This window comes from Prionailurus viverrinus, chromosome C1 (genome assembly GCF_022837055.1).
Source record: "Prionailurus viverrinus isolate Anna chromosome C1, UM_Priviv_1.0, whole genome shotgun sequence".
In the NCBI taxonomy this organism is placed as follows: domain Eukaryota; kingdom Metazoa; phylum Chordata; class Mammalia; order Carnivora; family Felidae; genus Prionailurus; species Prionailurus viverrinus.
Genome location: NC_062568.1, coordinates 149,706,108 through 149,724,145, shown reverse-complemented (window position 1 = coordinate 149,724,145; position 18,038 = coordinate 149,706,108). Strand labels below are relative to the sequence as shown.

Here is an 18,038-nt window from a genome sequence, read left to right as displayed (position 1 = left end):
TGTCGAGCAAGTCTATTGGCACCATTTTCCAATAGCATTTGCTCACTTCATGTCTCTGTGTCACATTTTGGTAATTCTTGCAATATCTCAAACTTTGTTATTATTCTTATATTTGTTATGGTGATCTGTGATCATTGATTACAACTCACTGAACGCTCGGATGATGGTTAGTATTTTTAACAATAAAGTATTTTTGATTAAGGTATGCAGATTATTTTTTAGACAACATTGTTACACATTTTAATATTCATAAACATAACTTTTATACCCACTAGGAAACCAAGAAATTCGTTTGACTTGTTTTTTTGCAATACTCACCTTATTGCATTGGTCTAGAACCAAACCTGCACTATCTCTGAGGTATGCTTATACTGTTTTTCAGACTCTCTAGACTATTTATTTAGTGTAACGCAGTCTTCTTTATCCACTCTCTTCGTATAAGCAAGTTGGCATCCTTGCCTGGCTACACTAAAGTGCATTCAGAATTATATACCTATTTAGGTTACATTCTTCCCTAGGAGAGAGGGTGTAAGCTGTGCTCTGCCAGATTCTTGTCTGTAAAAGGTGACCTTGAAAGGTCCTGCAGAAAGTGGCCTCTTAAATCCTAGGTGCTTCATCTCAGCTGTGCCTGCTCACAAAGTAGGCTTCGTGCCATGGACTCTGGCACTTTTCAAGCATTGTTGCATAGGGAAGAGACAATGTTTAACTACGGCCATCACCTGCTCTCAGATAAGGTAAGGGATGTCAGAAGCTGGGATTGTAAATGTTGTGGTATATTCTGAGGGCAGAAATCAATTTCTGTGGAACTGGAACACCTGCCTCATTTAAGGCTACCATACGACATGGTTTCACAAGTGTTCAGGAAGCTTCATTTACTTTACAAGACTCGGTTAATTCTTGAGTTCCCTCCCTTGGGTAAAACAGGATTGCAGCTATAGTTAAGGCTTCAGTGGCAGTTCCTTGTGTGACAAGAAATGGAATCAAGAAAAGATCTTCAAAGATGCACATGAAATGGACATTCAGACACTGGTTTTGGGAAACAGTCGCAGTGTTCCTCCTCTCCCTGGCAGGTATCAGTGGCCATCAGAGCCACCTTTTATCTCACACACCCTCCCATAGTGTCAGGCCCTGCACACAGAGGTCATATTCTCAGGGTGGCATAAACCATCTTTCAAACAGGCAGTGAAAAGACATCTTAATGGGGGAAATGAGTCATCCTGGGAGCTAGGAGGAGGATGGGTATACCTTGATAATGGCGTGTTTAATAGCAAGGTTCTCTACTCTTACGGCTGCCTCAGTGCACCAGACAGCCCCTGGGTGCTCTGATGGCCCACGGTCCACTGACTACACACCCTTCAGATTCAATTAATGATGGTGCCCAGGCCACCCACCAAGCACATTTCCAATTTAAGCGGTCTCCAGCTCTCCCCGCCCCACCACCCACTTCTCTCCTCCACCTTCCCTTTCTTCTCTGTGGAGGTTAACTAGTTGACTACTTATTAATCCTTCTGTTAATGAAGATTCCAGCCTCACTCCATGCCCTTACACTGAAATCTGTAAGGATCTGTGAGCTTGACGGGGAAAAATTAGAAAGCAGCTAGCAAAACTTTCCTGAAGGACAGAAACACCCCAAGTCTAAAAATTATCTGAAGAGGATGGATTCCACACCATGGAATCCCCTTTTCTCCTTACCTCCAGCTCCCTGTGATGAAAGATTGGTAACCTTAGGAACACATGACAAATTCTGTAACAATTAGGTTTCTTCCCGAGAACTCCAGGGGATGCAGGAGTAACTCTGTGGTGGCGGGCAGGGGTGGGGGACAGGTTCCTAGAACCCCTAGACTCTTCCTTTGGCCACCTGGTCCCAGGTTGCTGCGTCCCCTGGCCGCGCGCTTAGGGCAGCGCCGCGCCCCGGCGGTTGTGTGACTGGGAGGGGTGTGACTGAGAGCCCCCAGCGCGCGCCCGTCCCCACCCCCGCACCCCGTGCCCGCCCGCGCAGCGTGACTGGCCGCAGCCGCAGACCCGGCTCCGGGAGGCGCAGAGCGCGGCGCGCTGAGCCGGAGAGGCAAGCGGGCTGCTGCCTTGCGTCCGCCGCGCCGTCCGCCCTCCTCCGCTCCCTCCGCCCTCCTCTGGTGGCCGCGCTGCCTGGGAGCCGGGAAAGCCGCTGCTCCAAGCCCGCAGCTCCGGCGCGGGGACCAGCAGCGAGGCGGGGGCGGCGAGAGCGCGGAGACCACAGGCCCCGGGGACAGGCGGAGTGGGGCTCTGGCCTGGGCAGGCAGAGCTGAGCGTGGGAGTGTTTGCGGGTGAGATCCAGGGCTGCACCCGTGTTCTGCGCGGAGCCCGTCAAGCCCAGCCCAGGTCGCCGCAGCCCGGGAACCTCCCCACCCGCGCCCCAAGGCACGCGCGGCACAGCCATGAACACCAACGATGCCAAGGAGTATCTGGCCCGCAGGGAAATCCCTCAGCTTTTCGAGGTAGGGGGCTAAGGCTGGCAGGCGGCCGGGAGGATCGGGGAAAGGCATCTCTGGGGCTCCAGGGTTGGGGGGAGGAAGCCGCGCCCCGTCCCACCTTGCTGGCTCGGGGCACAGAAGTGAAGGGGGGTGCAGAAGCTCGCTCTCCCGCTTGCCCGGGTCGTCGCCGTTCCAGCGGGTTGCCGGGATCCTTGTCCGCTGGCTGGGCTCAGAAGCCCGCATCTCACTGATCAAGTTTCAGTCTTCCAGCGGAGCTCTGGAAGCAGGTTGCCCTCGGCGTACCGCTCGGATGTGGAGGGTGGGCTGCTGGCAGCCGTCGGCCCCACTCCCTGGGGGTTAGGCCAGGCCAAGGCTGGTGCGCTGGCGCTCGGGAGCGAGCAGGGACTTCAAACGTAGGGGTCGAGAGCCCTAGCCCCTCCGCACGCCGCGGGGTCAGGACCCCGCGATGAAGGGGAAGTGTGGACGGAAGCAGCTCGGAGAAAAGGGATGAAGATGCAAAACGCAAATCCAAACCCGTCGAGTGCAGCACTACCTCCCGGGTGGCAGGCACCCAGCGCTGCTATGCGCTTTCGGTGAATGAACTCCTGAGCACGTTTTCCGTTGCCTTGGAAGAGATCATTCTCTTTGCTCGCCTCTCCGGCTGTAGCTTTCGCCTGCCTTCTCCAGCCCACCTAGAGAAACCAAGTCGGAGAGGGAGCGGCAAGGCGGGCATGACTCCTGTTGCTCTGTCTTCGGACCGCATCACAACATCATCTCCACCAAGGACCCCGGGGGATAGGGACCACTTTGGGAATGTGGGAGAGGAGGCTTGAGGGATGAACTAAAGGAACCTTGGTTAGTTCTAAACCTCAGCCTACATCGCAGAGTCTTTTGCTTCCTTTTCTTCTCTCCATATTTGCATTTTGAAATCTTCCTGAATTCTGTGTGCTTTTTCTTTGGTTTAAAAAAAAAAATGGAAGGGAGCCAAGCTTCATAGATGGAGCCCCGAAAGGAGAAATTCCATACTACCAACCTGGCCCCCCATTTCTGAAAGATAATAGACTGTAGACTGATCCAATAAACCAAAGGTCATGAGTTCTTTCTCCGGGTTGGGGGGGGAGGGAGGAATCTGTTCTGCTAAAAGGAGTTTTAAAACACCATTTGGAAAAAGAATTTTATGCCCGTTTTTCCCAAATTTTCATTAAAATGGGCCACCATAATTGCAGATCTTCATTTTATCTCACCTCTGTAAGCCACCAGTTTCAGGTTGGGCTGAGGCCAAGATTTCCAGGTAAACCACACACTGAGCACAAGCCTCGTGTGTGATACCCAAACCTAGGAAGTGTGTTACTCAGGCTTGAAAGAATCAGAAGGTGTTGCATAAGGACAGGTCCTAGGAGGTAGGTAGGATTCTTAAAGAGTTTTTTCTTTTCTTTTCTTTTCTTTTCTTTTCTTTTCTTTTCTTTTCTTTTCTTTTCTTTTCCTTTTTAATTTTCAAAGAGTAAACACAGATGAAGAGCTGAAGGTTTTTGTTATAAATACTACTACTGAGATCAATTTCATTTCTGTGCTTCTAAAAGAATAATTAGAAACATCTGCAGGACTGTCTCCTTATGGCAAAGTGCTGCTTAATAGTATGTCTGTTTTCTTTATAAATACGGGTACTGTTTTTCTCTTTGGTAACCACAGATTTTTGATAGTTTGTTCATGAAAATCTACACTGTGTAATGCAAACACAATGGCAGGGGTTTTTGTTCAGGTATTATGCTTTTTGTTTTGTTTTTCTGCATGTGGATGGGATATTTTAAAATAGTGCCCACCCAGAGAAGGAAGTCCATTCCTTCAGGTGAAATGCAGTAACACAATGTACTTAAGTGCAATCTTGGACAATTGGAAGACGGAAGATTACTGTGGTGACCTGCAGAGGCTCCAGAGGCTCCGTCCTTCCAGTAAGAATCTATGCTTTACCAGCACAAGATGGAAGTAAAACCTGGCAGCTCTCCATGTGATAAGTGTAGACAGCAAAACCAAATACTTTGGTTCCAAACTGGATTTTCTCCGTCAAATCACAATATTGGTATGCAAAGTTTCTAAGTATACAGAGTTTATCAATTAGGTATCTATCAAACCAAAAATACTGCTTCAGCTATAGATTTTAGATTAAGTAATTGCTATTGAATAGATATACTGTGAAACAACTACATGTATCTGAGTCAGATTTGCTTAGGGAGGCTAGAAATATATATTTTCCAGTAAAAAAAAAATATCTTTGAGTATGTTCACTCTTTTTAGGCTGTAATAGGGATTTTAAAAAGAGAGACCTTGAGTGATTCCTATTGTAGTTGGATTATGTATGGGGTACAGATAATCTAGCATTTTCTTTTTATCCCATATCATATTTTTGCAAGATATATAGAGAGGAATATGTGAGTTTTGGAATCAAAAGCATTGATTTTGGAGACACCTGGGTGGCTCAGTGGGCTAAGCATCTGACTCTTGATGTCAGCTCAGGTCATGATCTCACGGTTCGTGAGATCCAGCCCCACGTTGGGCTCTGTGCACACAGTGTGGAGCCTGCTTGGGATTCTCTCTCTCTCTCTCTCTCTCTCTCTCTCTCTCTCTCTCTTTCTCTCTCTCTCTCCCTCTCTCTGCCTCTCCCTGACTCTCTCTCTCAAAAAAAAAAATAAAGAAACTTAAAAAAAATATTGAGTTGGAATCCTGGGCCTACAGGTCTCTAGCTGAATAACCTTGATCAACTCACTAATATCTCTATGTCATGGTTTCCTAATCTATAAAATGGGGATAATAATACCACACAAGGTTGAGAGTGCATTGGGGAAACTGAGGCATACAAAGACAGAGTAAGCACTGCCACAGTTAAGTATATTAACAGAGCAATGTCAGGAGTGAAACACAATGTGTGTGTTTGTGTGTCTGTGTGTCTGTGTGTCTGTGTGTATATAACACAGATCATGACACAAAAACTGAATGTGAATGCCCAGATTAGATTTTCCTCTCCTTCTGCTGTGGAGCTTCTCAGAACATTCTAACTCACACTATTTGGGATTTGAGAGAACAAATATACCTGGGAATAACTGCCTACCACTTGGAGCAAATTGCACAAGAATAACCTGAAAATAAAATACTGTATTTAGCAAAGATGTCAGCCTTTCAAAGGATGTGTGTGTTGTGCATTAATAATGTATATTGGTGATAATAATCCTCTATGTTTTTTTCCATGAAATACTGTGAAGGAAAATATTTTACACATCAGTCCAGTTCCCAGGAGTCAGCATTTCCAAATTTGTAGCATTTTTAGAAATGAGTACATGTGACATATTGGACACCAGGTTTTTCCTCTGTAATGTCAATGGATATGGTGGTGACTTATTATAGATCAAATAATAAAGCTTGAGGCTATGGTTTGAATACATTTTTTTTTCCTAGTTACAAAACAGTCCAATATGTACCTACCGTGTGCCAGAGACAGTGTCAGGGGCTAGAGACTGAAAAATAAAAGAGACCTACACTGTGTTGTTGAAGAGTTTACAGTTTGGAATATGAGACCAACACATCAACTGATGGTTTTAGTATAAATGACAGGCAAGATGTTTTTTTCTGGGTAATATGGAATGCAAAGGAAGAGGTCCACAACCCAAACTGGGAGCTTAGGGGAGACTTCCTGGTAACAATAATATTAACTAAAATCACCAATATTTATTGGGTATTCACTATGTGCCAGGCCCTTAATATGTACTTTACAAATATTAATTTTTTTAATCCTTAAAAAACTCTCTGAAGTAGGTATTAGTACTCCTATTTTACAAATGAAGAAACTGAGGCTTGGAGCCTTTAAGAATGGGTAGGAATGGAGCACCAGGGTGGCTTAGTTGGGTAAGCATCCAACTCTTGATCTCAGCTCGGGTCTTTGATCTCAGCTCAGGTCCTGATCTCAGGGTTTTAAGTTCAAGCCCTGTGTTGAGCTCCATGCTGGGCATGAATCCTACTTTAAAAAAAATTTGGGTAGAAATAAGATGAATAATGACTGGAGCATTTTTACACAGTGCACTTTATCTGACTTTGATATGGTGCCTCCATTTTAAACTGTGTAGTTGCCTGAATTGTTTAAAAGGCAGAAAATGCTGAGCTAAAAGTTAATTGGTCAAGAATTTAGGGGTTATCTTAATTACTCAATCAAATCGTGTTCGTTAAAAAAAAAAATGCAAAGAACAAAAACAACCCAGAATTTAACAATGAGACATACACTATTTTAACAAAGGTAGTTTGAAAGCATATTTTATGTGGGCATATTTTGTTGTTGTATTTCAGAGCCTTTTGAATGGACTGATGTGTTCTAAGCCTGAAGACCCAGTAGAGTACTTGGAAAGTTGTTTAAAGAAAGTCAAGGAATTAGGCGGCTGCGACAAGGTGAAGTGGGATACATTTGTCAGCCAGGAAAAGAAGACCTTACCTCCGCTCAATGGAGGACAATCACGGAGATCCTTTCTAAGAAATGGTAATGTATATGTAGAATAATAGTTTACAGTTACAGCAGTTCTCTTTAAAACATACCATATAGACTGTAGGCACTTATTTAATTTATTATGTTTCTAAAAACCTGGAAAGATACTTGGCCCTGGAACATGATTACACTCTCTCTGCTCCTAATTCTAATCGCCTCTGTGATAAGATGAACAAAATCACATACCACTGTCCAGCACTTCCCTAAAGGCTTAATGAAATTGTATACTTCTACCTTCAATATTTTGCAAAATGAATTACATTAGCGAACTGAATTTTTCTTAACATTGCAAATAAGATTTTCCCAAATAAATGGATAGACAAAACTGTTATTCTGTAACAATTCAACATTTTTTTATTAGCTGGGAAGAGCTTGGAATAATGTGTTTCCTAACTCAGAGTTCATATTAATGCATCCGCATAAATGCATGTTAAGTTTATACTAGTTAATCCAACAAGTATTTTTTATGCAGCTATTGAATTCAATACATTAGACTAGGCATTTAGCTGCTATAAAAGAAGTAGAACACATGAACTTGTCTAGCAATTTTAGGAATAGTTTGGAACTAAGAATTAGAGTTCACTAGAGGAGGTTCATAGTATATTCTGATAGCTTTCTGAAATACATGCTTATCAAAATTAGTGGTTCAACATCAGCCAACCAGCCTTTAGACTCTGGATGAAATCGAGAAGTATAATAGTATGTGTAAAGTGAAATTTTGTTTCCAATCAAGGGAAACTAAATTTATTCTTTCCCAGTGGCCAAGATCATTACATTTTCAAAATTTGCACCATTTTCAAAAATTGTGCCGTGAAAAGTTTTAGCCAGACAGACAGAATTTGAAGTATTTGTAATACAAGTATTATAGTGTTTGTAGTAAATACAAAAGGGAGATAAGCCTTAGTTTGTTTTATTTACATGGGTCACTTAGATTTTATTTGCATGTAGTGTGGGGAAAAGACATAGTGTGTTAATTTTTAAGAAACACACTCAGAGAGGTGCCTGGGTGCCTCAGTCAGTTAAATGTCTCACTCGGTCATGATCTCGTAGTTCGTGGGTTTGAGCCCTACGTCGGGCTCTGTGCTGACAGCTCAGAGCCCGTAGCCTGCTTGGGATTCTGTCTCCCCCCCCCCCCCCCCCCCGCTCTCTCTGCCCCTCCCCCACTCATGCTCTGTCTCCATCTCTTTCTCAAAAAATGAATAAACATTTTAAAAAAATTTTTTAAAAAAGAAAGAAACATACAGAAAGGGTAAGCAGAAACAACATTTTTTCAGAGACATCTTCATGCAGGAATCATCACTTGGTCATGTAGGCCTGAGTGTTAAGTGCCAGTTACCACTGGGGCACACCACTTAGTAAATTTCTGCTTCAGTGAACAAAATGATGTTTTCATGGGCTTGAAGTGTTCATATACTTTCCCAAGACAGCTAACTTACTTCCCAGGGTGTTGTCGTACTGGTGGAACCTGGCTCAATCTTAAATACATGCCCCATGCCCTTGTTAAATCAAGTGAGATAAGTTTAGGGAGCCGCTTTAAGGTTTAGCCTTAAAGCACTAACAAACCTCAGGTATTACTGGAGTTAGTCTAAAATATTCTTGCCTTTTAAAATTTAAATCTAACAGCATATAACATTCCCTTAATAAAAAAGTGGCTCTCAGCCTGGGTGTACAAAGTGACTGTTTTGCAACAAAATGAAGCCTGAATGCTTCTATTTTATACTTATTTGACTTGATGATACATAGAAGCCAGGCAGACCAAGTGTGTAATAGGGAACAGTGGGGACTGTGGTCAAATTAGAACAGTCATTGTCTAAAGGCAGTCATGTACAAATTTTGGGAAAATGTTTAGCTGAACAAAACCCGTCTATGAGGCTATATTGGGCACACAAATGACAAGTTGGAGCTCCTGATTTAGCAGGATAAGCTTAAACAGGAATGGAAAATGTGGATTTAACTTTAATTAGAATTAAAATTGTTTGTTAATTTTAGAATCTCCGTACTTAATAATACTTTACCAGAATTCCTACTCAGAGATCTTTTAATTAATCATCAAATAGAACCTTTCAATGTATTATGATGACAAGAATGTCTTATTACCTTCCTATATCTAGGACACATGCTAAAAGACAGAAAATGGTTTCTAAATAGACTTTTCTGTAATAAAATTTACTTTATCAAATGGTTTACACACTTGTGCTATGTAAGTTTTAGCTATAATTTACGGGATATATTATTAAGTTAAAGAAAACTGGTAAGTTCCCAGTAACTTAAAGCATGATTATTTGTAGAAATAAAAGGTGATTCATGTATACTTTGCTGAAATATTGACATAGCTGTGCTAATATATAATACCATGAAAAATTATTCTATGAAATAAAACATTTTAACCATTTAGGCAAATTACTTTCATACATAAAAATATGATAAAAAGCAAGGATAAATTGTTAACTGATACTTCTTTAAAGGATTTTACTATACATGTGAGATAAGCATCTTTTTTTTTCCTGCCAAACAATTGAACAAATAATTTGTTATAAATAAGAGTTCTAGTCCCAAAGTTCCAAATGTCCATAGAGCTTCTGTTCTGGAATATCTCATTGTCATCTTATACTCAAGATGTTTAAAAACAAGTGTAGCATATTTGCTTCAGTACCTGCGCTCCCTTCTCCTTTTCTTATTTCCATGAAGTCAGTCAATGAGTCAGTTGAGCATTAAAATGACCATTTATTGAGCACTACTGTTGTCATTCTTTTAGGACTGAGGATGCAGCCACCAAGAAAGAACAAACATGGTACCTGCCTTCATGCAGTGACCTAGAGGGTATAATGCTAAGTGAAATAAACCAGACAGAGAAAGACAAACACTGTATGATTTGTGGAATTTAAAACATATGTGGAATTTAAAACATAACAAACTAACAAAGAAAAAAAGACAAACAAAAAACCAAACTCCTAAGCACAGACAAAAATTGATGATCGCTAGAGAGGAGGTGATGGGGGGGGGGGGGGGGAATGGATAAAATAGATAAAGGGATTAAGAGTCTACTGGTCTTGCTGAGCACTGAGAAATGTATAGAATTATTGCATCATTACATTGTAAACCTAAAACTAATATAACACTATGTTAAGGATACTTCAATTGAAAAACAAAAAATAAAATTTTAAAAGAAATTAAAAAGAAATGCTTCGTAAATACTGTAGGAGTATAGATAGACACCCTATACAATTCTGATGCATATGCATTATATATATGATATATATATACATAAAAATTTGGTATAGAATATAATGCTGAGGTTATTTTGTTAAGAATTTGTATAAAATTATATTAATCAGGAAAAATTTTTAAAATAAAAATGATGAAGTTGGTGATTATTTTGACTATGGAATAAAAAATATTAATGGTGAAAACATATGTAAACAGAAGTACAATGGGTGCTATAGAAAATACCATACGCTATAAAATCAACCATATTAACAGGGAAATAGATCCAACCTAGGCTAGGGTTCAGGGTAGGCTTCCTGGAAGAACTGATATGCTAATGCTTGGAGACAGAAAGCTGAGTAGGTGTTAGCTAGAGAAGGATGGAGGAGTTTGAGTATATACCAGGGAACAGAGAACAGGAGTTCCTAACATAGAGGAAGAGGCTATGATGTAGAAGCCCACTATTTCTGGATCAGAAAAGAGAGAGCAGAAAGATGGCATATTAAATGCAATGTGTTCTTTTTTTTTCATTTAGACTTGAACCCTGGCAATTGTTTTTTGGACTGTCACCTCCTTTCATGTCACAGATCCCAACCCTAACCATATTCTTCATACCCAACCACTCATGTCATTTCTCATGCTGCTCCTCCAACTGAAGCCTTCATTTCTCACCTGTTACTCCTGACCCCTGCTGACTCCTGGCTGCTATTCTTTCTTCTCTTTATCTCCCCACTTAAATTTATTCTAACCACCACCAGATTAATCTTCCTAAAAAATGTATTTCATATCTTATTATGTCACTTCTCTACCCACCCATCCCCCAAATCTCCACTGGCTTTCTACTAGATTGAAGCTAAACCCTTTACCCTGGTGGTCAAGGCCCTCCACCCTGTGGCCACACTCTGCCTACCCATCTTCTGGCTTTCCTTTATGGGAAACCAACTATTTCAGCAAGGCTATTGTCTTTGTTACTAATTCAACAAATATTTATTGGACACTGACTATGTGCCAAGATAGTTCTAGATCCCAGGGATATGGTTCCAGATAAGTAAGGACCCTCCTTCCTGGAACTGAACATTCTAATGGGAAAAGACAAACAATGAATTAATAGACACCTTTCAGATGATGAAGTAGTAGATGCTGTGTAGAGCATTACTAGAGTGATGTCCTTGAAGTTAACTATTCGAGATTAAAAAGTCAGTAAAGTCATATGATAGAAGGTGTCATTTGAGCTGAGGTGTGAATGGTAAGCAGCAGGCAGCCATAGGATGGCATCAGGAAGAGTATTTCAGGCAGTGGATTGTGGGCACAAGCTTGTAAGTAGGCAGACCAGTAAAGAGTCTTTAACAGTAGTCCAGGTAAATGATGGTGGTTGGGGAAAAGTTGTAATAGTGGAGATGGAGAAAAGTATATGCATTTGGGATACATTTTAGAGATAAAGTCTATGGCAGTAGATATGAGTGGTGAGGGAAGAAACTAATTGAGGATAATGCTGAGAGTTTTGCCCGGTGTTGGGTGTAGCAATTCAATTTCGAGGCAGAACAGGATACCGTTGTCAGTACCTTTCCTATCATACACCCTTTCTAGAATTTTCTAAAGAATAATCACTATCATTTCAGATTACTCTTTTCACAGAACTGAAGTGAGTCCAATGGGTTAGCAGTCAATGAGCTCATTTATTGTATCAACAGAGAATGAACAGTTTTACCTGATCAACACCCCAGAAAGAGATGTGAGCATTATGCCATGCTAAAATCCAGTAGTCCCGACAGCCAAATCCCTCATGGAAGACCAAGTGACTTGCTGTCTCTTTTGTGCAGGTGCCTTTTGGGTAATTAGGGCTTCTCTGTGCCTCCCAGAGTACTGACACTTAGGGTGAGGAAGGAAGGAGCCATGACCACGTGAACCACAGTTGAGCCTTGAACAACACGTTAGCTGTTAGCTAATAACGAGTTAGCGGCTGTGAACTTGTGAGAGTTGTGAGATTCTATACTACAAACTGTAGGGAGCACCATTTGCAGAGATCAGGATGTATACAAACTATCAAGTAAGATTAGGCAGTGCTTAAGAAGGTTCCTCCAGAACAGGGGTTGGCAAACTATGACCCATGCCCTGAGTCAGGCTCCTTACCTGGTTTTATAAATAAAGTTTTATTGAAACACAAGCTCATCCATTTGTTTATATATTGTCTTTGATCACTTTTCTGCTACCATAGCAACTTGAGTATGAGACTGTTCAAATCTCAACATATTGAATGTCTGGCCCTTTAAGAAAAGTTTGCAGACCACTTGTAGGATAGGGTCTTCTTCAGTTGAAAAAATCAAACTCATTTAGTTTAAAATTTTTCTTCTGCTAATTGGCTAGTACAAAATCTGTTTTATTATGCTTTTTTTCCCGTTTCAAAGTTATCTTACTCTTTTGCAGTGATGCCTGAAAATTCAAACTTTCCATATCGGCGGTATGATCGTCTCCCTCCAATCCATCAATTCTCCATAGAAAGTGATACAGACCTCTCCGAGACTGCAGAGTTAATTGAGGAGTATGATGTTTTTGATCCTACTAGACCTCGACCAAAAATCATACTTGTCATAGGTATGAGGACAGAAAGTAAAATTCTTATACTATTGCTATCTTTGCTTATATGTTTACATTTCAAGAAATTACGTTTATTATTATGTTTATTTGCAAATACTGAGTTGGATAATGACAAACAATAGAAACAAAAGCGCAAGAGACAGTAGATGGAAATATTTTAGTGTAATTTTTCATAAAACAGAATTGTTATAATTATATAATCTAATGCCTATTACACTTTTATAGACTCTCATTACAATGTCCTAGAAATTGTCTACAATGAATTGAAAGTATTAATCTCTTCAATATTTATTGTCCTATGGTTTCGTCTGTTTAATTTTTAACATATATAACTGAATCCAGTAGAAGTTTTCTAAACACGATGTGGCTTTTTTATCTTTTTACTCAACATATTGAATTTTTATTCACTATTAACCTTAAAGGGAAATAATAATAATATGTTGGTAAAGACACATATAAATGAATCATCATTGTAGCAAATTGGCACCTAAAATAAAGTCTGAATTTTGATGTTTCAGACCAGCAAATCTAGTAGCATAGTGTTTTACAGAGCACCTACCATTTGAGTATTTATCAAAATAATAATAACAGTTAATTTTTAAAATTATTTCTATGAATAAGTATGAAAATATCAATCTGCTACCATTGCACAAAAAACAGATATGCAAAATGTTTAATTTTCGTAAATTGCATTTTTGACTGTTCTTGCAAATCCCAACTTCCTCAAAATCTGTAAAAATCATGAAAAGACCTGTGAACACGTAAATATGTGATCATTGTCTCACTTTCCAATTTGACTCAGCTTTCACAGAGATGACCAAAAGCAAAAATCCAGTGTGAAATGTTCAAAGCTATTCTAGTCAGTAATTGTTAATAGAGGGCAAATGAATACTGCCCCATGTAAAGAAGTACTGTTTCCAGAAGATATAATGATGATGACAATTAGGAAGAAAGCATGCAAATAAATACACCAAGCTATAACAAGAATCTAAGTTCACCAGACTAGAAGGAGTGACATTGGTACATCTCTAAATGTAATGAAAATGAAACTGCAAATATATTTAGCCCTTAACTGTTTAAAATAATGTTGTAGAAAGACAGTATAATTTTTTTTAATGTTTATTCATTTTTTGAGAGAGACAGAGCGTTAGTGGGGGAGGGGCAGAGAGAGAAGGAGACACAGAATCCAATGCAAGTTCCAGGCTCTGAACTGACAGCACAGAGCTCGACATGGGGCTCGAACTCATGGACCATGAGATCATGACCCAAGCCGAAGTTGGATACTTCACCAACTGAGCCACCCAGGCACCCCTGTAGAAAGACGGTATAGAAACTGGGTTTTTTAAAGTCATTATTCTTATAGCGTATGGTAGCCACCGTTTGCCATAAATCTCTTTCTATTCTTGAAAATGGATTTTTGTGCATTGTGTGCTTAAAAGTTTGATGTCCGGGGTGCCTGGGTGGTTCAATCGGTTGAGCGTCCAACTTTGGCTCAGGTCATGATCTCATGGTTCATGTGTTTGAGCCCCGCGTCAGACTCTGTGCTGACAGCTCAGAGCCCGGGGCCTGCTCTGATTCTGTGTCTCTCTCTCTCTTTCTGCCCCTCACCTGCTTTTGCACTCTCTCTCTTTGTCTCTTAAAAATAAATAAACACATTAAAAAAAAAAAAAAAAGCTTGAGGTCTTTACCCAGAAGATGAAGAAATGCTTTATGCTACAGGTGAAGAATAATTGGAAATTATTTCACAATTTGATAATGAAATATTCTTTCAATTTTATTTTTCTTTTTGCTGTTACTAAAATATTGATGATTATTAATTAGACAAACAAATGGAGGCTTGATTGTACATGAAAAAGGTGTAATACCAAAATGCTCTCGAGTAAAACAACACATATGTGAATTTTTTCTGTATTGCGAATCTTATATGAAAATGACTAAAATATTTCAGTAAACTAAGATCTTTGAAGAAGATATAAATGCTTCAAACCTCCTCCGCTTTGAAGAACTCCACAGATCTTTTTTACTCAGTAAAATCAATTTGCTTCCCACAAGTGTGATTCTGGTTTTACACTTATACACTATAAAGTTTTATGTATTCCAAGAATGATGCAGAACCAATGAGTGTAAATAACTTTTAGAGCATTGAGATATTACAAGAAAGGAAAAGCCAAATCCATCTGAGAAAATTGGGGCAATTTTATGACTTTTGAGAAATTATAAAATAATTGTACCTGAATCTTACAAATTTTTATTAGTACTAGCCTAAAAAAGGAGTGGAAGAGGTACAGATACCCACATGGTGTTACATTCAAATAAAGAAAATTTCCCTTCTGGTGATGCAGACTTTTTTTTACAGTTAGCCTTCTTGGCACAGATAACCAAAATTTTACAAAGTAATGAATTTAATTTAGGAGTAGTTCATAATATTAAATCTAATAGGATAAGATTTAGAGTTTCTTAGAAAGGGAGTGGTTAAAAATGTAAACAAATTCCTATCCTAAGGTTCATAAAGCAATAAAAAAGTGAAAGCCGTACATTAGTTGGTATGGGTGTTAAGAAATGATTCTCATTAGTTGATCTTAGAATTCTGCATTAAAAAAAAATTTTTTAATGTTTATTTTTTTAGAGAGAGACAGACAGACAGAGTGTGAGCAGAGGAGGAGCAAATAGAGAGGGAGACACAGAATCTGAAGCAGGTTCCAGGCTCTGAGCTATTAGCACAGAGCCCGACGCGGTGCTCAAACTCACAAACTGCGAGATCATGACCTGGGCTGAAGTCGGATGCTTAACCGACTGAGCCACTCAGGCGCCCCTGCACTTTAAAATTTTTAAAGAGGAAATAAGCCCTGGACAGGCAAGTCTACCCACTCAGAACCCCTCTTATAAAAAACAAAACACCTGTCCTTTTTTACTTACATTATTTGCACAAATTAATCACTAAGTAATTATGTATTAAATGACTTCTAATCCCTGCCAAAACTTGACATATTGAATTAGTAGGGAAAATATCAACTCACTTTTCTATTGAATTTTTATTTTCAATATTGCTTAATAAATTATAATTATTTTCAGTGAATATTACCAAAACAGTTCATTACTTATTAGACGTTGACCTTTAAAAACATTTTGTCTACCATCAATAACTTATGCTTAAGTACTTGAAAATATTTCATTTTGATAATCATCAAGAAGTAATAAATCAAAATCAGACTGTGCTGATTGCTATGTGCTTTATTTAGAAATTTGTTCAGACTTTAGATTCCAGTCAGTCTAGGTTGTTTGGAAATATAAATTAATCTAATGTGATTGGAAATAAAATCTGAGGTATATATTTTATAATTATTTTAGTACTTAAGCTTCTAAAAAATAAATGATGATTACCAATGATTAGTATTGAATAAGGTTGCAAAATGTTAATTATCTCATACTAATGTATCACGCAATCAAAATTATCATGAGCTCTATGAAGTTGTTCTAAGGACCTATTCCATCCACTCTGCATATTCATCGCATAAAACTTCTTGGGAATTTAAAGGAGATGAAGCAAGGAGACACAGGAACAGAGTTAAAAAAATTTTTAAGGGGCGCCTGGGTGGCGCAGTCGGTTAAGCGTCCGACTTCAGCCAGGTCACGATCTTGCGGTCCGTGGGTTCGAGCCCCGCGTCGGGCTCTGGGCTGATGGCTCGGAGCCTGGAGCCTGCTTCCGATTCTGTGTCTCCCTCTCTCTCTGCCCCTCCCCCGTTCATGCTCTGTCTCTCTCTGTCCCAAAAATAAATAAACGTTGAAAAAAAAATTTAAAAAAAATTTTAAATAAGTTGTGTCAAACCAATATTGGTTTGAAAAATAATTGTTACATTTCACTAAATGTCGCTCCCTGTTGGCACCGAACACATTTCTGTTATTTTGATCATTGTCTCTTGTATCTCTTAGGTTTTTCTTTGATTAGAGAGGGAAAAAAGATGAGATTTTCACATAGAAGACCAAGAAATTATTTCTTTTAAATGCATTGCCCAATTTTCTAAATTAGTTATCTACTAAAATAGGTGAAGGAAAAGGTGTCTTTTTCATCTAATAAAGTTGATCATAATTCTGTGCTTTCCTTGGCTAAGCCTATACTTGCTCTGCATTTAGAGGTTAATGCTGAGAATGGCACAGGTGTAAAGTTGCCCACCCTGCTACTATGATCTAGATTCTGCATCTCAAGGTGGAGTTAGTTGTACAAAAAGGAGTTTCTTATTGTATCAGAAGGTCACAATGTTGCCTGTTTTAAATGGTAGGTGGTCCAGGAAGTGGAAAGGGTACTCAAAGTTTGAAAATCGCAGAACGTTATGGATTCCAATACATTTCGGTGGGAGAATTACTGAGAAAGAAGATCCACAGTACCAGCAGCAATAGGAAATGGAGTCTTATTGCCAAAATAATTACAACTGGAGAATTGGCCCCACAGGTATTGCTGTGTAATTTGTTTCTATTCTGCAAAGATTTTTATACCAGTTGTGAGTGCAAGTTTAACTAACTGTGGTTTTTTATATTTTTTTATTTATAAAAGGAAACAACAATTACAGAGATAAAACAGAAATTGATGCAAATACCTGATGAAGAGGGCATTGTTATCGATGGATTTCCAAGAGATGTTGCCCAGGCTCTATCTTTTGAGGACCAAGTAAGAATGTCTTTTTATATTTTAAATGACCCACTTTTGTATAAAATTTTGAGGTTAAAAAAAAAAAAGATTTCTTGGAAGATGTGCTGTTATTCTGAGTGAATTCTGGTCTTCAGACAGGCAAGTACCCAGTATGGGTTGGCAGAAGGTCATTTCCTTGGCAGTCATGCCTAAAAATTGGAGACAGTCTCTCCCAAAAAAGAAGAGATATAAACTAATAATAGAATTTGTTATTTTTATTAAAAAATGCAAATCTCTCTAAATTTTATTTCAAAATACTTTTTCTAAGATCTTTTAAAATCTTTAATTACTTAAAACAAGCTTGTTCCATACTGCCCAGCAAAAATAAAACATCACCCTATATCTACATTGTTACTAAATAAGGAAGCCCTCTTCACTGGGGTGTAAAATACTAAACCACATACCTATTACAAGGTAGGGTTCAGTTTGCCCAAATTTACACAAATTTCAGTAGACCATGCACGCTCAAAACCTAATACATATATCTTTAAGGGAAATAAATCACTTAAAATACTTTGTATATTTACTCTTTGAAAAGCCAAGGTGATTGGTTTTTCATATAAAAATTTTAATTACAAAAATA

The 18,038-nt window shown here is 39.2% G+C and overlaps 1 protein-coding gene across 2 annotated transcripts in view; it reads left to right on the top strand.

Annotated features, from left to right (window-relative positions):
• The first annotated feature begins 1,800 nt into the window (after window positions 1-1,800).
• Window positions 1,801-18,038, top strand: part of AK5 (adenylate kinase 5) — a 258,183-nt gene continuing 241,945 nt past the window's right edge. Inside the window, exons 1-5 of one of the 2 annotated variants that reach the window (XM_047871638.1) lie at window positions 1,801-2,474; window positions 6,780-6,966; window positions 12,601-12,768; window positions 17,049-17,218; window positions 17,321-17,434. In XM_047871638.1, coding sequence (XP_047727594.1) covers window positions 2,415-2,474; window positions 6,780-6,966; window positions 12,601-12,768; window positions 17,049-17,218; window positions 17,321-17,434 — 699 coding nt within the window. In that variant the 5' untranslated portion in view covers window positions 1,801-2,414. The remainder of the gene's footprint in view (window positions 2,475-6,779; window positions 6,967-12,600; window positions 12,769-17,048; window positions 17,219-17,320; window positions 17,435-18,038) is intronic. The other variant, XM_047871639.1, reaches the window with a different exon arrangement.